Source organism: Squalius cephalus, assembly GCF_949319135.1.
Source record: "Squalius cephalus genome assembly, chromosome: 21".
Lineage (NCBI taxonomy): Eukaryota > Metazoa > Chordata > Actinopteri > Cypriniformes > Leuciscidae > Squalius > Squalius cephalus.
In genome coordinates, this window is record NC_137142.1 from 20,811,950 (window position 1) to 20,835,205 (window position 23,256).

At 37.8% G+C, this 23,256-nt stretch overlaps 1 protein-coding gene across 2 annotated transcripts; it reads left to right on the forward strand.

Moving 5' to 3' along the window:
- The first annotated feature begins 496 nt into the window (after positions 1-496).
- On the forward strand, positions 497-22,935 carry LOC307149396 (uncharacterized protein). Of its 2 annotated transcripts, XM_079855691.1 has the most exons (7): positions 497-625; positions 2,014-2,066; positions 7,333-7,411; positions 18,061-18,157; positions 20,236-20,522; positions 20,664-20,777; positions 22,886-22,935. In XM_079855691.1, exons 3-6 carry the CDS (start codon positions 7,386-7,388, stop codon positions 20,767-20,769), a joined length of 516 nt encoding a protein of 171 aa, XP_079711817.1. In that variant the 5' UTR covers positions 497-625; positions 2,014-2,066; positions 7,333-7,385; the 3' UTR covers positions 20,770-20,777; positions 22,886-22,935. The 2 variants fall into 2 exon arrangements, 1 of the variants encoding a protein (XP_079711817.1); XR_013819556.1 differs by lacking the exons at positions 20,236-20,522; positions 22,886-22,935 and having other exon boundaries at positions 20,664-20,769.
- The last annotated feature ends 321 nt before the right edge of the window (positions 22,936-23,256 follow it).

The following is a 23,256-nucleotide window of genomic DNA, read 5'->3' on the forward strand; positions in this document are numbered from 1 at the left end:
TATTCTATCCCTCAACCTTACCGCTAAAACTAACAAACTTTCTGCATTTTTACATTTTCAAAACAAACTCATTTAATATGATTTATAAGTTGTTTTATGAGGACCAAAAATATCCCCACAATGTTTATAATTTTGTTAAAAAATTTTTTTTTTTTTTTTTTAAATGTAAAAAAGTATAATAATCAGTATAATTTACCATGCTTTGGTAAATAATCATGATATCATATGTTGAAATTGATATATTAAGTCTCCATAAATTAGTAAAGTTTAAATGTTCAGTATTTCAAGATTATGTCATTATTATGCATTTTGCAGATGCTATTTTCATTGCATTCAAGGCATACATTTTCTGTGCAAGAGATTTGAACCCATGACCTTACTTTTTGAGCTACAAGAATGACAGATTAAACTAAATGAGCATAAATAACACACAGTATGTGTTCATATGTGTGTCAGTATATGTGTATAGGGTCCTGATGGGAGCTCTTTTGTCCAGTCTGAGGTTGAGTAAAGCGCCGGCTACGGTGGTGTGACAGACGCGACTGTGTGATTGAAGACGCTGGGGTTGGCAGCTATATTTCAGCGTGGAGATGGATGGACTTCATGATGCGAGTTTTGCGTGAGGGTGAGCTCTGCGCCTAACTAGGCCTGAATAATTCACAACGGCCGTTATTGCAGAAGGGCCGATCAGCAGCGACGAAAAAGACGAGAGACGAGATAATAACATGGCTCGGGGTATGGAGATGAGCGCCTGTGAGTCAAGCTGATCTGAATAGTTAATGCGAAAAGAGAGAGAGTTGACGCTGGAATAGAGCAGCAGTGGCCCTTCGCTAAGCCTGGGTAATGGATGGAGAACGCCAGAGACAGTTATGCTAGAGTGCTGGGCTGATCGCTGGTTTGGGGCGATGAGCTTAACTCCTTGTCTCTGGATCGTGTCATAAAGGAGGAATAATACCCACCAGGTCCTCTCATAAATATGCTAAGGAGGAGAAATAAGGATCTAAATATGATTTTTATGAGTGACAGAGAGAGAGAGGGAGCGAGAGGGTACGCATCCATGGAAAAGTGCTTGGCAAACAAAGGAAGGGCAATATTTCAGTACATTTGCTGCCAACATCGTTCTGTGTGAGGTGAGAGGCTGCCATAACAACACTAAATTCAGATCTGCTTGTGTCATTCAGATCCCCATAAAAGACGTTATGTTTATGCTGCAGTTATGTGGACAAAAGCACTGCGAAACAGTAGCGGGAAATAACTCTGCTTTATTTGGGAGAAAATGCAAATAATCCTGCCTGAGGTGTGACGTAAACCTGCCCATTCCTCAGCTATTCTGTAACAAAAATCATTAATATTACACATATAACGTGCGCTGGATTTATAATGCATTCTGCATAAATCCTCGGCCATAAATGATCGTAAAAGAATGCGAGCGAGAGGCACCGGACAAAGTCGTCATTTGCTATCCGCTTACATGTTATTTCTATTTTGTGTCTCCTTGGCCTCTCTTGCATCCCATGTCTGTGCTCTTAACAAGTGTCCAGAATGCAACGGTGGTGTCAGAATCTTGCACGGCGACCTCTGACCCCTACTAATCTCCTCTCACTCCGAACAGGTCAACTCATAAAACTGAGTGACAGGATTTTTACGAAGAAAAATGTTTGTGCATGGCTTCCCCTCTGGCTCATACAGTATCCATTTCAAGACAACAATTTATAGAGCTCAAAATGTGATGGTAGTCATTGTCACTTTAGGGTAGATGACTTTGTGATTATACGCGTCTCATCTGATGCAAGACAAATGGACCTACTTCCAATTGCATATTATATTCAGTACTTTGAAAATGCAATGCTTTGTTCTTAATTAGACTATGCTGGGATGTTTATGTCATAAATTATGAGACAACTGTATTACAAAGATTTGCAGCACCAATAAAAAGTATAGTATTGTAGGAAAAGTGAAGTTAATATCCATTGCGTGTGTTCAGTCTCTTTCTTCTCCTGTTGTTTTGTGCAGACTCCAGGCTCCAGGCTGATGGCGAAATCCAGCACCTGTTGTGCGACACATATGTAAGACAACCTCCTCATGGCCCCCATGTGTTGATCAGCAGTGAAGCTGGATATCTGTGGCAATTGTTACGTGACAGTATTAACGTGATTGATTCAAAGCCTGAACAGCAGGGGCCTTCGTGTGCTAACATCTGACATGGTAAAATATATGGCGGCAATAACACGCCCTTGAATGTGGTGCACAAGATGAAAGACAGTTATATACATGTTTAACTTAATTAAAACATTTTTAAAAAATACTAAAAATGTAAATAATATTAATGAAAAATATAAGTGGTTAAATCATAACCTGGAGTGATATGTTTTTAAATTCATAAAATAGATTTGGAAGTATGGAAATCCATTTCTGCAACAAAGAAAAAAAATCATGCTTTGGTAAATAATCATGATATCATATGTCGAAATTGATATATTAAGTCATAATTATGAGAAAAGGTCTACATCATAGGAAAGAAGTCATAATTGTGACAAAAAAAGTGGAGATGTTTTGTCATAATTGTGACCTTACATTACATGTCAGTTTAGAATTCTCATAATTTTTACATTTTATCTCATATTTATGACTTAGTGGCCCAGTTTCACAGACAGGGCTTAGATTAAGTCAGGATTAGGCCTTAGTTCAACTAGGACATTTAAGTAGTTTTTTTTTTTTAAACGTGCCTTAGAAAAAAACATTACTTGTTTGCACCTTGAGACAAAACAATGGCACTGACATATGTTAAGACACAGTCATGTGTAAAAGATAAGACACCCCATGAAAACCTTTGTCTATTTCAACATATGGACATTGAATCTTCATTTTAACAATATTGAGAGATGGAGATAATATAAATGATAATACTAAAAACTAATAAAACTGAAGAAATTTATTTTTAAATTTATTTGTAAAATTTCCTTAATAGAAATGAAATATTTGGGGAGGAAAAAGATAGGACACCTCCACATTTATTTACTACTTAAAATGCATAAAATTAGAATCAGGTGTGCCACATAATGTGCAAAAGATTAGAATATCGTTAGAGAGGATTGTGGAGGAGCCTGTCTTATTTAAACCTCAGACATTTAGTTTGGTTTGTTCTTGATTGTGGAAGTGAGTGAAATCACCATGGATAGATCAAAAGAGATTTCTGAGGCCTTCAGAAAGAAGGTTGTGGATGCATATGAGTCTGGGAAGGGATTTCAAAAAATCTCCAAAATATTCTAAATCTGCCATTCCACTGTCCGGAAAATAATTTACAAGTGGAGAACATTGTAAAATCAGATCCAAAGCACGCACATCCAAAGCAAAATGTTGCTCAAATTGGATGCTCAACAAGACAATTAATCAAAAAGGAAAAAAAAGTCGGCACACCATGGCTCCAAAAATGTGAAAAATTTAATGGTAGACTCACACACAGGTGGTAACATTTCGAGCACGTGGAGAACATTTAAAACAACTTCCAACATGCCCAAGTCAGGCCGTCCTAGCAAGTGCAGACCTTAAGATGCTTAAAGAAGTTTCCAACAATCCTAAAATGTCATCTTGGGACCTACAGGTAACTCTTGCCACAGTTGATGTCAAAGTACATGCGTCTACCATGAGAAAGAGACTGCAAAAGTTTGATTTGCATGCGAGGTATGCAAGGAGGAAACCCTTGTTGTCAAAAAAAACAAAAAAAAACATAAGGCCAAGACTAAAGTTTGCCAGAGAACACCTAGACAAAGACCAGGACTTCTGGAACAATGTGCTTTGGACAGATGAATCCAAAGTTGAATTTTTTGGGCCCAGTAGCAGAAGACATGTGTGGCGCAAACCAAAGACAGCATTTGAGCACAAGAACCTCATACCGACTGTGAAGCATGGGGGTGGAAATGTCATGGTTTGGGGCTGCTTTGCAGCAGCAGGGCCTGGCCAACTCACTATCATAGAATCCACTATGAATTCATCATTGGATCAGAGGGTGCTTGAGGAAAATGTAAGACCATCTGTCCGGAAATTTAAGCTGAAGCGGATGTGGAATATGCAACATGACAATGACCCAAAACATTCCAGTAAATCCACCAAGGAATGGCTCAAAAGAAAGAAATGGAGAGTCCTGGAATAGCCAAGTCAAAGCCCGTATCTTAATCCTATTGAGATGCTGTGGGGTGATTTGAAATGGGCTGTGCATGCAAGAAACCCCTCAAACATCACACAGCTGAAAAGATTCTGTATGGAGGAGTGGGAAAAACTTTCTCCCAGTCTATGTCAGAAACTTGTTGACAGTTATAGGAAATGTCTTATTGAGGTTATTTCAGTCAAAGGGGGCAATACCAGCTATTAGGGTACAGGGTGTCCTAACTTTTTCCTCAGTAGGAATTGGCATCTTTTGTTCATTGTTCAATTACATTATCTTTATTTATAGATATTGTTTGAAAGATCAAATATTGATAAGTCCATATTTCTTACAAAAGAACAAAATATTTCATGGGGTGTCCTATCTTTTTCACATGACTGTATGTCAGAGCAAGTTACTTTCTGTGAAAACAGCTCAAATATGCATTTTAGTCTGGTACTATTGGCTTAAGTCTTTTCTGTGAAACCAGGCAAGTGTCTAATAATTTTGAATCTCATTATTTATGTCTTAATTTTGCATGTCATAATTATGATTTACCATAGTATTTTTTTTCATGTCATTCCAAACCCGTAAGACTTTTGTTCACACAAATTAAGATGTTTTTAATGAAATCAGAGAGCTTTCTGTCACTCCATTGACAGCTACGCAATTACCACTTTTGAGCCCTAGAAAGGTAGTAAAGACATCATTAAAGTAATCCATGTGACTCCAGTGGTTTAACCTCAAATTTATGAAACGACGTATTTTGTGCAAAAAACATAATTTACCACTTTATTTACAAAATTTTAATCTCCAACGCATGTTGGAGATTATTATTTTGTAAATAAAGTGGTAAATTGTGGGTTTTTTTTGCACTAACAAAACATAAAATTGAGGTTAAACCACCGGAGTCACATGGATTACTTTAATGATGTCTTTACTACCTTTCAGGGGCTTGAACGTGGCAGTTGCGTAGGCTTTCAATGGAGTGACAGAAAGCTCTCAGATTTCATTAAAAAGATCTTTATTTTTGTTCCGAAGATGAACGAATGTCTTACAGGTTTGGAACGACATTAGGGAGAGTAATTAAAGTAATGACAGAATTAAAATTTTTGGGTCAAACCTTGAATGAGAGGGATCTCCCAGCTTGCTGGATCCCTCTCAGAGTGAGAAAGGTCCGTTCTGTGTCCAGAGGTTAATAGGGGTCAGTTGAACAAAATCACAGAAGTTGCGATTCCTGTTTGGGCAAACAGAGCAATGGAGATCCGTTTCAGTGACTAGTCTAGACTGTAGCAGTTTGCCTTTTTCTTTTAGCCCATCTGGATGTTTGATCTGGTGTAAGCTATTAACCTTGCAGTGCTTAAACCCCCCAAAACGCACAGCAAGGTCAATATGGCACAGTTCTTGCGCCCACATTATAAGTCAGGACTAACCCTGAGGTTTCACCAGAACAGCTGATCCAACACCAAGAAACAGAGAAAATCTGCTTTAACACAATCTGTATTGAGACTAACACCTCTTTTATTATTCTTGTGTTTTCCAGAAACACAAGGGAATTATTAAGGTTGTAGGGGCACATTAGCAGACACAATTCACCATTAAAAATACCAGAGCTAAGCTGTGAGTGATCCATCTAGATCTGTAGTTTGATGCATAATATCTGAAGTCCATCAGTGTAAGAGCTTTAACCTCAAAACATGACGTGTGACTCTGTGGTCATAATACAGAATTAAATGAAAGTTATGGAGGAATTATTGTACCCAGGGAAAAGGTTTATGACAGACTGGATGACACATGTCAGGAGAATGACATCTGGTGCCGAACCGAGGAGCATGGATAAATTCCTTTGACAAATTTGATGCTGTGCCTTAGTTTTTAAAGGTAAATGCTCTCCAAAAACTTGCCAATTGAATTCAGACAGCAAATATTTTGGATTAAAAAAACCTCTTTAATTGGTTACTTGAAAATTGCTAAATATGTATAATAAATATGTGTGTGTGTGTATTTGTACAGGTTTGGCTACATATGTGAGGGCCAAATGTCCTCAGACTAGTCTGGACATTTTACTGGTCCTCACTAGTTAAAGAGGCTTATAAATCTGCCAAAACATGCCTTATTTAAATCTATTTTTTGTGTGTTTATGCAATTTAGTAGTACTTGAATTTAAAAATTATTCAATTTAGCCCTACTAATACTTGTTTTTTTCTTAATAGTTTATTGTAGTTTTAACTAATAGTTTAGTAAATTGTTTCTAATTTAAGTTGAGAAAATTCACATATTGGCAGACAAAAAAAACAAAACAAATTAATAAGTAGTTATTTAATCTGCTAATATGTGTGTTTTCTCTAAATTCAGAACTTTTGGCCTTTTATTCTTTTTTTTCCCTCAAAGTAAAATGGTTTCAAATTTAGGTGAAATTATATTTTTAATCTGCTTCAAATGCAGACTTAATGACACGTCTTCTATGCCTTTGAAGGAAAATACAGAATATCTCAGAAGCCTTGTGCCCATTAATTATATTCATGTGAAATGTCATCCATGGCCCCGTGGAAATTCTATAGACAAACAGAGGAAAAGGGGTTTCAATAAATTTGAGTTATCTGTGAGTAGGTATGAGAGAGTTGCGGTTACGCCTGTTAGAGGTGTAGTGGGGTAGTGTTGCACCCCGTGTTGGGTTAGGGTGTCAGCCCTGAGCCTCTTATTGAATTACAACAAAGGCAGCTAAAGGTCAAGCCTCTGTGGCAACACTGTGGCCACGCACTGGCCACACTGATGGAAACCCGAGGTCGTTTGAAAGGTGCATTGCCGGAATCCATCCTGGTGGCTTTTTTCAAGGGAGTATTCCATGGGGAAGTAGCCTGAATGCATGTGCATTTGATACCACATTAGCTTATGAGCAGAGTGTGTTTTTACTTTGTCATAGTGACTATTTTTAATCACTTAACCATTTATTTTCATTGCTCTCAGAAGCATCATGCATATTCAACCTGAAATGGACTTTTTTAAGTGGATTAAAAAGTGTTTGATTTGACCAGTCCAGTCAAGATCTGTAAATCATTGGCTTTACAATGAACATCTTGTCTAACATGTTGTGCAAAAATAAAAACTATACTGATAGACTATCCTGCCTTACACTTATGAATAAAATTACTTAATTGTATTTGGTTTTTCTTTGGTTTTATTTCTCCTAGGACCCCAAGAATACCAGGAAAATAATGCCGCTGGTCGTCCCTTGGTGGAAAAAATGGTTTGTGGTGCCCATGTCATAAGGTATGAGTGTAAGATTCCATACTAAAGTGAAATTAGCCATTTCTGTGTCATTTTGTCTTACTTTTGTTAGATACATTGTTTACAGGTCTGTGTACATATATTGATTGCTAATCTAGCTGTAATTTCCTTTTTATATACTCTGCCATTCAAAAGTTTTTATTTTTAAATAAATGAATTGTATTCAGCAAAGATACATTAAATTGACCAAAAGTGACAGTAAAGGATTTACAATGTTACAGAAGATTTCTATTTAAAATAAATGCTGTTTTTAAGCTTTCTATTTATAAAAAATGGATCATGATTTCCACAAAGATATTAAGCTGCACAATTGTTTTCCAATATTGATAATAATAAGAAATGTTTCTTGAGCACTGAATCAGAGTTAAATGTAAAATATGTCATAATATTATGGTTTTAATTTGATTTTTGATCAAATAAATTAAGACTTTTTTAAAAACATTGAAAAATCATACCAACCCCAAACTTTTGAACGGTAGTGTATGTGTATTGTATGTATGTATGTATGTATGTATGTATGTATGTATGTATGTATATATATATATATATATATATATATATATATATATATATCAATTGGTCACTTCAGCATTCATCAGAACTAAAGCAGGTATTAGTATTACTATATTGCAGAGGCAGCAGTATGTTTTCACAAAGGCTCATGGGTTTGTCATGGTGAAGTTCTGAGACCACATACTGTGGAGCTCCTCCAGCATTTTCCATGGGTTGATATGGAACACGACTTCAAGAAGGTTGAATGCTTGAGCCGTTTAGCAAATTCAGAAATTTCAAAAACACATCTAGGAAAGGGAAACTGAAGAACGCTCATTTGAACCACCTGTCTTTACTGTTTGGTCTGTTCTGAAGTTCCTGGTGCATGCTATTATAATTCTACACTGATTTAGTATATCTAATGAGAAGTTACTGGGCGTAGCGCCTCTCAAATGATCAACCAGGGTGTCTGTTTAGGGTTGACATGAGCCTTGAGCTGTGCCCAGGCTAAATTATAGTCCCGCACTTCTCCGCTCTTGACTGAGCGAATGCTGATTCAAGCAAAAAATCATGCACACCTCACCATCTTTTGCCCATCCTCTGTTCTCCACACCTCTTTTAAACCTGACCAGAGGGAAAAATGCTTGCTCTCTCGCCTCACTCTTTCATTTCTCTCCTGCTCCCTGTTTCTTTTCACTTTCTCATTTCCTGATATACAAAAAGTGTGCGCTCTGTCTTTTTTGAACATGCAAACCCATTTTACTTCCGTAAGCTGACATATTTTAAACTGAAATGGAATAAAATGTTGTAGACATTTTAGATGGTGAAAAGACAAACACACCTGAAGCAACCAATTAAGGTCTTCAGGATCACTTGAAAATTAAAGGCAGGTGTGTTTGATTAGGGTTGAAGATGAACTGTGCAGGACAGTCGATCGGCAGGAGTAGGATTGGGCACCCCTGCATTAAATTGATCGATAGAAAACAGTAGAAACTGTTACAAATGTTAAAAAATATTTTTATTTCAAATAAATAGTTCCTTTGTACGTTCTATGCATAAAAATATCCTGAACAAAAATATTAAGCAGCAAAAAGTGTTTTTAACATTGATAATAAGAATAAATATTTCCTTAAATTCAATAAATTATGTTTAAAAATATATTAAAATAGAAAAGAGTTCTTTTGAATTGTAATAGTTTAAATAAATTGTAATCATTTCACAATATTACATTTTTTTTACTGTATTTGTCAACAACAAAAAAATGCAATCTTGGTGAGCATCAGAGACTTCTTTCAAAAACATAAAAAACCTTTTAACCAGTAGTGTAAATAGCTAGTAGTCTATTTGGAAAGGAGGAGCAAATTATTCATTTTTTGCAACAAAGTTCACAAAGCACATTTTTATTTCTTTGGAAGCAAAACATGCACCAATCAGGAACACACATTTCAAAATTTTGGGGGCAATTTTGATTCATGTTGACTCTAAAGCACTCAGGATTAGAGAGGATCATAAGGCCCACATTGTACATCACCCATGTAATCTGCCTCGCCTCTCAGCACTGGCAAAAAGAAGACTGTGTGTTTTTGTCATGTTTTTTGTTGTTGTTGCCTGGAAAGGTTATGGTTAGATCTAAGCCTATTTATCTGCCGTCTCTCCCTGTCTACCCCCGCCTTCACGCCTCGCTCCAGGCCCAGCAGTTCTCGCTGCTCTTCTGGGGAAAGAATGATATACTGGCTAAATGAGCTTCTTTATCAATCCGCAGGAGCAGAGGGGAGGACGTCTGCCTCCTCAGCTTATGCCATCAATATCCTCTTATATAAATGTCAGCTGTACCATTTTACTCATCGCCATTTCCCACACTGCTGATTACATTATCCTGTAATGGAGGGGCTAGCTTCATCCTCTATGAGTCTCTCTCTTTCTTTTTCTCACACGTGCAAACTCTCTCTCTCTCTCTCCATCCCTCTCTCTGCCTCCCTAACTCTCCCAACGGTAGTGTGTCAATAGCCTGCCTCCATGAAACAAGTCAATTTTCTGCTGGCTTGGCAGCAGAATAAATCTCAGAGCTATCCAGAGCGCTAGAGATATTTATATTGAGAGCTTGTGTTTGTGTGTGTGTGTGTGTGTGTGTGTGATGGGAGTTTGTGTCCTTGGCTGAATGGGAGTGATTTCTTGCCTTGGCTCCACTGCAAAGAGAGAGAGAGAGAGAGGAAGGGACAGAACAGAGAGATTGAAATAGAGATATGCCCAGCGGCTGGGGGAGGGTGGGAGAGACATGCAGTCGTTTCTCGTCAGGCCCTTAAAGCACGACTGGCAGTGATGACCAACCGCATTTGTTTTACTTGCTGCAGTTGAGGTGGCAGGAAGAGACTTATGTGCAGATGGATGCTGCTTTAAAGCTCAAGGGGCTCTCTCGCTCTTTCAGGGGAGTGGATATTGTGTTGGCCAGTGATTCATTACAAGCAGTTGAGCTGTGAAAAGGAAGAAGGCCGACTGCGAGCCAGGGTGGCCTCCTCTCGTCGCCTCGGAAAGACTCCCGCTAAAAGTACCTCGACTGACATTTAACTACATCAGCTCAACGTCACATTTCAGATGAATTTCATTCATCAAGTTCCCATCTGTGGGTGCGTGTCTAAGAGCTAAATGACTGTCCCATATTAATGCTCTCTGCTCCCCCATCTGCCTCTCTGCATTGCAGCTTTTCTGGTTCATCTGTCTCTGTGTCACCTTAATCAGATATGAAGTTCTTTAGAAACTGTTTTTGTGCAGGAAGTCATTGTATGCATTTAGATATGCTAAAGGAGGTTTCTAACCCTCAGGAGTACTGGGGTTTATTCTGTGCTTTGGGGGCAGTATGCTAATCTCTGTAGTGTTCACTAGAGGGCAGTAGAGTAGGCAGTGGTGTGACCAGTGGTTCTTATGATTGAGTGATTAATTTAGTATGTCAGTGATTATTTTTACTGTGTCTTCAATATAGTGCGTAGATGTATATGCATATTACTAATATATGTATGTGTATATATATATATATATATATATATATATATATATATATATATATATATATATATATATACATATATATACACTGTAAAGAACATGGCAGATGTTGATTGTCAGAAATTTATCATAAAAATGACTATATTTTACAACTTAAAACTATTTCATTAAGTGATATAATGCTAATATACCTTCTTTAACTACCAAAATCAGCCTTTTTACCGTAAAATGTACCTTTAACCACTACAATAATACAGGTGGCATAAAAGAAAGCCACATGATGAATCAGGGTTTATCGTAAGCGGCTTGTTCATAAAACATGGTCTGTACTTATATGGTGCAGAGTGTCATACAAACAGAAATGGCCATCAGGGTAACACAGGAAAATAAAATAATGCTATAAACATTAACTAAATAACATAAAGTAACACAAAACACACTTGTGTACATTACATTTTTAACAAATAATTTTTTCTTATTATTTTTGTTATCAGTAATCACATGGGATGTGTAACGCAGGGAATTCTGGGAATGTCCTTTTACAGTTTGTTTGTACTGTAAATTATGTGGTAATTCATAGTTATTACTTGCAAAAACCATAAAAGAAATAACATTTTACAGTAAAATTATAATGTGATGTTAAACCATTTACAGTTTTTCACTGTATATGGTAAGGCAACTTAAGTTAATGTTTTTTTACTGTAGCATTTTTATAGTATTTTTCTGTAAAAATTACAAACATTATATTTGGGTATATAATATCTATATCATGTCTGATCATTTTTGGTCAGCATCATATGCTTGAACAGGCACATGTATGCTAAATACAAAAAAAAAAAAAAGATCTGTTTGTTTACATCAGTGGTGCCCAATCCTGTTCCTGGAGATCTATCTACCTGCAGAGTTCAGATTAGAGATTGAACGACCTCACATTTTTTGAAGTTATGTGATTCGCGTAATTCGTGCAATTGCTGATGACGTAATTAATAAAAACTCAAGAAATGGGAATGCTTTGCAACGTAGCACAATTTGCAACTAAAGGCTAAAGTTTGTGGACAAACTTTGATGTTGGCTTGTGAAGCCTGAACCTCAAGCCGAGACTCAAACTCGGGTCGCCTTGTGCACAGCTACGGTATATATCAGAATGCTGCCCACAAGGCTATTGCTCCTACATAACTGCATATTTTTATCAGTTAATTTGTCTGTGGGTCATTATATTTCTTACTGATTTATGTTGGTTCTAAATAAGATGCAGATAAAGTAGCACAGTAAGATTACATTTATTTGAATGCATTAGAGAGCGATTGTGTGTGAATTAGTCCTTCCTGTATGTGCATTGTCTCTCTACTAATAGTACAGCTGTGGATGTGGAATGTAATTATTTAAGAAATATATGCTAGAAATTTACAGTTTCTAAGCTATTTTTATTGTTAAAATCACAGGACAGCATTGACAGCAAGTTTCTGCACTCCTGAATGTGCACTCGATATTGAGTATCCAGATCGTAAAAACAAACATAATTGTGGAGCTTTCGGAGTATTCATTCATACACTATTTGTTCTTGTTGGAAATGGATTGTAAAAATGACCACTTTTCTTGTGGTCCCTTCTATTGAACAGCATTAGTAGTACAGCCAATTTTTTAGACTTTTGATCATAATTTATATGAAAACTGTAAGTCTACTCTAATCAGTTAGAAAAGATATAGCACAGTCAGAACAGTCTGAAGGTTTTCTGCCTGTTGACTTCTGCTAGACGGCCATGTGTAAGTGTCAAAATCACATGATCAGTGGCTAGTCAGTGTCAGGCTTAAAGTGCCCCTATTATGGATTTTTGAAAATGTATGCATTTATGAAATCTGAAAGTGAACCGTATATAAAGTTATTGTCTTTCAAAAGTAAGAGTTGACTCTGAGTCAATGAAATTAATAGTTTTTCAAACGAGTCATAAGCCGTTTCATTAGCATATTGTCCGCCCACTTATTGCGCGTGCAGACACCAGGGAAAACTTGAACCTCAAACCAACAGCTGACTCCTGTGGATACTGGATAGCATCATGTCGAGAAGATGCTGTGCTCTACAATGTGAAGGTAAAGCCAGTTTTTTTCCACTGCCCAAGGACGAGCATGTGAAGAATCAGTGGTTCAAATTCATCCTTAATCCTAAACTTTTGCTGTGTTCCCTTTATTTTACTGACGACTGCTTCTCAAATCTCGGAGTTCAATGCAGGATTCGCAAAACACTTGCTCTTGAAAGATGGTGTTCAAAATACTTAGTTTTGAGTTTTATATTGAGTTGGTCTCCTGCTAACTGGTTAACTCACATTATTACTGTCTTACTGAAATACTTATGCTAATCAGTTGTGGGCCACTATTACCTAAAACTGTGTCTATTAATGCAGATTGTCTGTCGTTCTCAGTACTTTGAGGAAAGATTAAGCATGGGGCAAGATTTGTTTGAGGAAAGATTAAGCATGGGGCAAGATTTGTTTTACCAACGTTTATGTTACATCAGTCATTCACGCTAGAGCTTGGCTAATGTATACACTGTTATTAGTTTCCACATGTTCACCGCAATAAATTAGAAAATACTCGGTAAATAAATAAGTACAAGTAAAATATTCGGTTTGTTGATGGACATGCACTTGTTAATGCTGCTGGTGAGGAATTACAGTTGCAACATCTCATAATGTAACGTTACCTCAAACTGAGTAGTGTATCACTGAGAAACGTCCTGCTCGAGTCGTCCTTGCGATGGAGGTTCGGATTGAATGACTAGTTCTTCCAATGTTTCATCATCGGACTCGCGGTCGGATTGATATGGTAAAATCGACGTCATTGTTTGTTACTGTGTTTAGTTTACGGTGTAGGAAGCCTCAGGACCAGGACACGCAGAGCTGACGTTGTTATGGCAATGGGCGTTTTTGTTTTCAACACGTGCGCTGTACGCGGTAGACCAGTCTAGGGCTGGGCAATATATCGCATGAGATTATGCGCATCTCGTCAGTAAAGCCGGTTCCTTGATTAGTAGTAAATCGCCATCACCTGCTTTCAGATGGAGCGGCATTTACAACACAGTGCCGTAGTTAACTGACAAGCTGAGCCATATCGCAATAATTATCGAGGACGTATCGCCTGCGATAATTAATGCGATATGGCTCAGCTTGTCAGTGAGACTGTAGGGTGTCCCATTTGTCATTTTAGATTTCAGAAGGGCGCTCGCGAGTGTCCCCTTTGCGGTTGATATGCACCCTCAATGCGCACTTTTGACGAGCCGAAGTGGCGTTATGTTATGAAAGTGCGTTCTCATAGGAAGACCACATGTTTAGAGTGCCATTTGGAACAGGGCCAAAGTGGACTTGTCTGTGCAACCACTAGTTCAGATCTAACCCTGATCCAACACACCTCTTTTAGGTTTACACGTCTGTAATTATCAAGTGCTCCTAAGGATCTTAATGCTGCCTTCATGTGCTATCGGAAATTTCCTACTTCCCACTTCTGAAGTTGTGATTACGAGCTTGTCGCATTCAAGAGCTTTGTTGTTGTAAATAACAGGAATTATGGAGGACCCCAGGTTTACATTCTTGCCTGTGTATTGGTAAATCTTATTAAATCCAATATGATATTTAGCTTCCCATTCATTAAGAACCATATAATCATTCGCTGTCTATCTAGCTTACTGCCAGTTCTGGAATTTGGGTCAAATACAGGCTATTTTTGCAGTGTATAAAACATAGGGCTACTACAATACGCTTCAAATGATTTTTCATGTGTAAATATGCACTACTACAACAAGACAAGGCGATGTAGCTGTTGTGGAAAAAACTAATAAAGAATAGCAGTCACAGCTATTGTTTTCCCCTCCGCCGTGTTTAAAGTTTATGGCACGCCCATCTCTGGAACTTGCATCAAAATTATCCCAGAACCTCTTAGTGGTGTTAGTCTTGAGATGTCGTTCATGTGCAATTTTTAACTAGGAAATTTGTATTTACAATATATCGGATAGCATGTGAAGGCAGCATAATTAGCTGGTTCAGTTGATGTTTGATCAGGGTGGAAGCTGAACTTAGTAGTAGATCTCCAGGAACAGGTTTGGGCACCCCTAGTTTACATGAATATTCAGAACTAATCGATTAACCAGAATGAACTGAACTTTCCAACGCTAAACAAGAGAGGACCGTTTTAGGAAAGGGGTGTCCAAACTCGCTCCTGGAGATCTACCTTCCTGCAAAGTTCAGCTTGCCTCAACACACCTGCCTGGAAGTTTCTAGTATGACTAGTAAGATCTTGATTAGCTGGTTCAGGTGTGTTTAAATGGGGTTTAGAGCTGAACTTTGCAGGACAGTGGCCCTCCAGGATCAGAATTAGACACCCCTGGTTTAGGATGAACCATTTGACTGCTTGTGAGAGGGACAGGACTGTTAATGATGAATTGATTCACTTGATTGAATCAGACTTTCTAATGCTACGAAAAGCCATTTAGGTCAGCGCGTTTGATTATTCCCTAGCTGTTGTAATGGTGTTTGTTTGCACTATATTGCAAATGTTCGCGAAAAGTAGCTAATTACTGGAAAAGCTTCTTTTCAAAACACATCCGCAATGCTGAAAAATGTACGCAAGATAATTGCGTTGCTACTTTCAGTTTCCCAGCACTGGTCTGCTCACTTTGTTACATGATATCTTTTGAATACATATCATTTTGAATTAATCTTTTTGACAATGAGAAATCGTTGAAATGTTAATTATGCATTGCGGTGATAAGCTTTGACCTTTTCTTTCAATTATGCTGAGATCAAAGGTTGCAACCTTGCGTGGTTATTTTTGCCTCTGGTTTTCTTTTATTTTCAAATTGATTCAAGAAGAAAAGGTGGTCCGAGCAACTAACATGAAATCAATGAGAGACTGATGTGGTATTAACGCAGACCGTTTTCGCCTCTGCTCTCGTGGTGTGGAGCAGCTAAACAGCTTAAAGCCAGCGGGAGCTCGACAGGCCAGAAATGTGACATTTTGAAATGTGCTCCAAGTACCTGCAGACATCCAGTGTTTTATTTAAAATCAATGTTTAGCCTGGAACAGCCTGCTTAAGAGTTTTGACTGTTATGTGGCAATTTGTTTTTTTTTTAATGTTTCCATCTCTCACGTTCGGTACCTCTTGCGTTTTCTGTCACGTTGTTGGAAGTTTTAAAATATTGCTTTGTTGTTGCGTAGACATTTGTCCTAAAAATGTCATGTTGTCGTGCAGAAACATTTACTATGAACTTCCTATTCATCAAAGAATCTTGGAAAAAAAAAGATTGGTTTCCACAAAAATATTAAACAGCAAAACTGTTGATAATAGTTAAGATAACATTGATAATACAAAATGACCACCAAATCATCATATTAGAATAATTTCTGAAGGATCATGTGACACTGAAGACTGGATTATTGATGCTGAAAATTCAGCTTTGTCATCATAGGAGTGCATTACATTTGAAAATTTACTAAAATAGTCAACATTAATTATAAATTGTAATATTATTTCAGAATATTCAAGTTTTTACTGTGGCTTTTAAATCATCTAAATCAAGCAGTGATGAGCATTAGAGACTTCTTTCAAAAAATTTACAAAAAACATTACTGAGCCCAAACCAAACTCATTTTTATTAGTAGTAATTATTATTGGATTAGATATACGTTTATAAAAAATATAAGTTTAATCGTAATGTTATGATACTATAATTTTAGGGGTACATAGTGAACATGTAACATATATGTCAGTCTTTAAAGGGATTTACACGCTTTTGTAAAGGATTATGAAATTATTATCTATAATTATCTTTTAAAATGTTTTAGTATTTTTTTCTAAAATAAATCAATTTAACTGAAATATCACATGAAAAAATGGCACTAATGCCAAGGTCATGGGTTTGATTCCCAAGCACACACAGGCAAATAAATGTATGCCTTGAATGCACTTTGGATAAAGTTGTTTTCGATAAATTATCTGCCGATATTTTCTTTGTCACAAATGTGTCAAACTGATTATTAAATAAATAAATAAAACTCCCCCCTTTCCTGCTTGGTTTTGAATCAAAATGGTTGATTTAATGCCCATTCATTCAGTGTAAATCAAATGAGTGTGTGACAGACGATGAAAACAGTTCACTGGGTTTAAGTTTTGTTAACCAAGGAGAATACTTCCCTGGCCCTGTGGGCATGTTAAAATTCATGACTTCTGATTTTTATTCATAAGGCCCAACCTTGATGAAGCTGTCAGGGCTGGAAGACACACGAGGGGTCAGACGTACTCTTTCAAACACGCGTGACCTCACGCTGATGAGCCTAATTCACACATCCTCAAGGCCTTTCCCCTGAGCCCACCAATCACAATGGCCTCCCACTTGACCTACGACCCTCCACGGGGGTCTCCCATTGGCTGCGTAGTGAAAGGAAAGCGGGAGACATCCCTGCTGCTCATCTCCATCACAATGGCAGCATATGTTTGTGGGCATTTGAGCGCATGGTTCTGGCAGAGTCCATATTAGACTGACGACAGAGACCAGGTGTCTGAACCCCACACACTCGGAGACGAAAGGGAAAGTCAACACTGTTAGTAACACTTCTCTGATTTATAACACACCCTCCCAAGCCGATCCACTGGAGCTAGTCTATCCATTTAGCACACAGAAAGAGTTCTGTGTATGCTTGTTTAGTGGGCAGGCTGTTGTAGTCTTTGATGGGATCATATGCACTTTGGCATTGTGTTCTGGGGAGTTGTAGATGTTGATTGATTATGGACTCTGAGATAGTTATATCACGAGTGTGCCTGGGTTACAGGATTTCACTCGGTGCCCCGTGCAAACAGCTTACTGCTGATTAAACATTGATTTTCCTCTGCACCCTCTCACCCTGATAAATAGAGCATTAAAAGGTCTCCACAAATAATAACATTGTAGAATAATAAAATTGGTTATATCTGGGGAACCACAATGCATTGAGTAATATCTTGGATTATTGCATTTTGCATTTTGATCATCTTGCAAAGCGCAAGTGAAGGTTATTATCAGCTAAAGTCTCGCAGACATATCCTTACCATATTTTAATGAGAATAACAACCCTCAAAAATCTTTTTTCAATATTTATGTATTTACTATTTGCAGGTTTTCTAATGGAAGTGAGGTGAAGGAGAGCGAGGAGGAGGAGGAAGAGAGGGTGAAGGCGAGTTTAGCTTGCATAGCAGGCTCTTCCTCTATCATGGTAAGTGAGCTCCTCCTAATTACTATTCAATAAACTCCCGTTAAATTAACAGCTCAATAGGCAACAACATCTGCTGTATGTGGCAGGCTAGTGAGTCGTACATCTTCCTCAAGCCCTTCTCTTTTCCCTCTTCGTCTCACCGTTTTCTCACCGACAAGACGGCTTTCTGTATCACTCTCATCTGCTATTTGATTTCTCTGACTCTCTTCCACTATATTTGTGACTTTGTCTCTGTGTTTAGGTGTATGTATTGAAACATGGTACTTAATCATTACCATTTTGAGAGTACTGGCATTGGTGGTGCCTGACATTTTTTGCTTTTCAGTAAGGTATTTTTTTTAAAGAAATGAATACTTTTATTTGGCAAGGATGCATTACTTTTGATCAAAAGTAACAGTAAACACATTTTCTATTAAATAAAATTCAAATATATACTATCTATCATCAGAGAATCTTGTGTATCCCGGTTTCCACAAAAATATTAAGCAGCACAAATACAAAGTTCTGTCATGAAACACTAGATGTGCAGGCTGATATGTCCTTAACTCAACCTGCTTGCAATCACATCATTCTTTATAGAGCACAGCTCCTCCACGATTGGTTCCTGCTGTATCAGTAGCCAATGAGCTCACAGCTCAACCTTCAAATACTTGGTCAGCATTTGCTGTAGCAGTTTGTAGCACGCTTTCATAAACCCTCCACCTTCCCCAGCTCCACCTGTATAGATCTGCTACGTGTTATTAATGTATGGTACTGCAGCAGCATGTTTTACTTGCTCACAGCAGCATGTCGTCAAAGATGGATTGGCAGTAGCAAGTCCTGTAGCATATCTATTCCGCCAACATATCAACCTTGTAATAACCATTACCATACCAAACACTCCGAGAGTTGTCATGACAGAACTGTTTTCAACATTGATATGCATGAAGCATGAAATCAGCATAGAATGATTTCTGAAGGATCATGTGACACTGAAGACTGGAACAGTTATTTTAAATTGTAATAATCTTTCACAATATTACTCATTTTAATCTACATTTGATCAAATAAATGCAGTCTTGGTGAGCATAAGAGACTTCTTATTAAAAAAAATAAAAAAAAAACACCAACAACAAAACTTGAATGTTAATCTTAAAATAAAATAAAACTTCAATTTTTTATATCACAGTACAGTACATTTTTATGAAATAAGTGTAAAATAAAGATCGAAGATTCTGAGTATTTAAATGTTATTTTAAATCTCAAGTTCAACTTCAAGAAACCACTGTGATGCAAGTCACTTACAAGGTAAATTCCATCACTTTGTGTATTCCCTGGTAGTCAAACCCAAGACCATGACATTGCAGTTGTTATTAAGTAATATATATAGTAAGCCTCTGTAAAATAGGTCTACTACAAAATATTGTTCTAGTATAGGAATATAGGATATAGGAATATAGGAATTATTCATGCAAATGTTTAAATGTCATCATCTACTCACACTGAAGAGACATTTATTTATTTGTTAAATTTACTGATTGTCTCCATCTAATTTTTATTTGTGTCAATGGGAGTAATTGTGGTGCTTTTAGCATCACGACTAATTATTTATATTAATAAGGGAGTAGTTGTTTATAATTAATAAATATTTACCTGAAAACTACAGTGTTTTATACCAGCAGCTACATTTTTACATTTAGCAACAACTTAATATTCAGCAATATTATTGACTTGACTACACTAACACTATTGGATGAGAACAGCTGGATGGATGATGACATCACTATTTTCTGCAGAGCTGCTTTATAGCTGAATTGGACTAATTTAATAATTGATGAACCACACACAGTTGTTGAACCGAACTGAATCAACACTGAACTGACTTCAGCTGAATAACGACACTATTGTCTTTTTTAGAGCTGCTTTACTGCAGAATTGAGTTATATTTGCATCATTAATTATTATTTTCCTTTTTATCACTGTAAAGCTGTTTTGAAACAATCTGTATTTTATATATAAATAAAGGAGACTTGATGATTTGTACATACAGTAATTGCGTTAGGACCAGGAAGAGTGCCTTTTTTTTTTGTACTTTAAAGAAGAACTGGAGCGCTATTCCAGTCTGTCATCTGAAAGCAAAGCCTGTCCGGCTGTCTGTCAGTGAAAGATTAGTTGCTCGGTTCACACGGTCTCCGCTCTGCTGTCGCAAAGTGCCGGGCAGCTGCCGGACCCATCCAGGAGCATCACTCACCACTAATGAACATATCAGTCCAGTCCAAGCCGCTCCTCACACAGCCATGAGGAAGAGGGGTGAGGAAAGGCTAACCAAGTTAGCTGCTCTCAGGCGGCTTGGATGGAGAAGACAGATTGAGGATGATGCAAATGGGTTGGTTTATTTTCTGTGTTTTTGTGCACACGTGTGTGTGGGTGTGAAAATGATCAGTGTGCTTTGAAATGGCAAACCGCACAGCAAGGCCGGGCCCCAGCGCTCATTTCTCATCTTTCTCTCACCTGTTCCACACTGCAGAGCTCACAGCATTGATCCAGACACACCCGGCTCCTCGCCATCCATCATAAGACCAACACTCCCCTCACGCTGCTCAAGGTCCACACGCCCTCCTTTCCGCTTTTAGCCACTCAGGTAAAGATATTCATCAGGCCTCTTATCCTCCTATGCCGTCTTCTCCCCACAGTAGTGTCTCTCTCACGGAGAATGCAACTCACAGCCATATTAATGCAACGCAGAAGCAACTGGGAAGATAACAAGACCCTGTAATACCTGCGAGAGAGAGAGAGAGAGAGAGAGGAGGGGGGGGGGGGATAAAGGGAGAAAGTGTGTGTGTGTGAGATCTGCAGACACGCACTGACATAAAGAGGTCATCTCATAAATCTTTAGTAGATAGGGTGATCCTGTTTGAGTGAGCTGTGAATGAGGCCTTAAAGCCGAATCACCAGGGTCAACGGATCAGGAGAAAGAAAAATAGACAGAGCGGGATCCGTAGACATCGCTGTGTACTTTATCTCTACTTCGGCTATAGTTATATCGTTCCTGCAGGTCATCCCTTGTGGTTAAATCAGGAAAGAAACTTGTTTTAATTAATCCTGTGAAAAGGCCAGGGCTAATTATAACAGGTGAAGGATGGCTTTCTCTTTTTCCTTGCTCTCAGTGCTGCACATCAGTCTCTCTGCACTCCTCTTCACCTGTGATTGATAGAGGACTCACTCCCAGAGCCTACAGATTTCCCATGCCTCCAGAATCATCTTGTTGTTTTTGGAGCTGGTGTATTTTTGTGCTGTTTTGTGCATACTTACAGACAAAGTGTAAACTAAAGGCTAGAATACATATGTAACTTTTGCCCAGATGCTAGTTGCCAAATGTCAGAACCTGTCTGCTAATTTTGGGCAGTTGCAGTTGACAAATTTATTGTATGATGAGCACAGACTAGGATCTAGGAAATTATATTCTCGATAAACATTTCTTTCTGATACTTGTTATTAAAGTGGAAAACAGTTGTGCTGCCTAATATAGTGGAAACAGTGATAGAAAGTTCAAAGGAACAGCATTTATTTGAAATAGAATTAGAAATGTATTTGCGTTTAACATTGTTTGTCCCTATACTGTCCACGGCTCTAATAGAGTTGAGAACCACTGCTCTACAAGAACTCAAAAATATTTTCCTCTCTACTTTTGAGTACAAGTATTGAATAAAAGCTGTATAGTTATTTTACTACAGGGTTGTCAGTTGGGTGCCACAGATTAAACCATAATGAGTTAAGCAGCCCAAAGGATAAGAGCTTCTGTTGTGCTCAACTCACGTTTTTTTTGTGTTTGTGTTTGTGTTCATTTACTTTTGGCAATGCTGTTGGTAACGCAGGTGAAGCATGACATGTTCATTTGGATGAAAAAAAGAAGAAGAATTCACAGCTGGGGAAGAATATTTCTGTCCTGTTGTCAGCAGGCATTCGTTAATAGGGCCACATTTACTCTCTTTGCTTATGGAAGTGTTAACTGCACACTCAAATTAGCTCTGATGAGCAGACGCAGCCTAACGTGACCGATAGATCTCAGTCGATTCTGTAATAAAGAGTATACAATTATTTAGTATGATTACAAACTAAAATAAAATTATGAGTGAATTATCACATTGAATTGTCAGTTGAATTTGAATATTCATTTGTATGGGACATATTTTGTATTAAAAATATAAAAGAAGTTCTTTCTCTAAATTATTATATTTACGTTACTTGAGATTGTTGAATATTTGTGCTCTTGACTTGAGTATGAATACTTGTGCGTATGATTTACCACACGTCCCATGCTATGCAATGCCAGATTACTCTTACATGTTGGTGTTATGACGATACACATATTGTTTTGATGCTCTTACTGTACATCTGAATTATTTACATACAGTTTACATTCAATGTGTGTAGTGGATGTCTTTAATAAGGCCATCAGGGGCAAAGGGATGGGTCATCGCTCTCTCCTGTCTGCCGCAGGAGGCTCTCAATGCTGTTCTGTGGCAGAGGCTGGGCTTGTGCCATGGCAGCTTTCCTCAGGTGCTGACCTGACACACTTTGTCCTCCCGATATCTTTTTTCCGACAGGGATCTATTTCTCATGTCTGCCATAGAACTTCTCCAGGCTGTGGCATTAGAAAGGGGTCTGTCAGAAAGTGAGAGGCGATAAGTGTGCTGTGTCTGACTATGAGCTACTTGTTATCTATGTCCCCTCTCCCCTCTTTTCTAGGACTATCAGCTAGATGCTTGATGGGTGGCTGTGCTTGCGTTTAATTCCAAACAAGTGCCAACCATATTGGCTGGATATTTATGATTGACATCTGGATGAAAACCAGGTTTGATTTGTTTAAATATATTCAAGTCTTATTTACCACTCATGTTAATAGTATCACAAATACATGGAATTCCAAAAACATCCAGTATGTTTTGTTATCTTTTTAATTATTATTTATTGGCAATGGCTTAAACTACTTGAAACATAGTTCTTCATATAATTTGGTATACACTCTATTTGTTTTGGCAAATTGGTGGCAAATTTGTATGAATTTTTCTTTCGGATGCCCCACTGACGGTGAGGTTGGGGTGGACCTTTATGCTTGT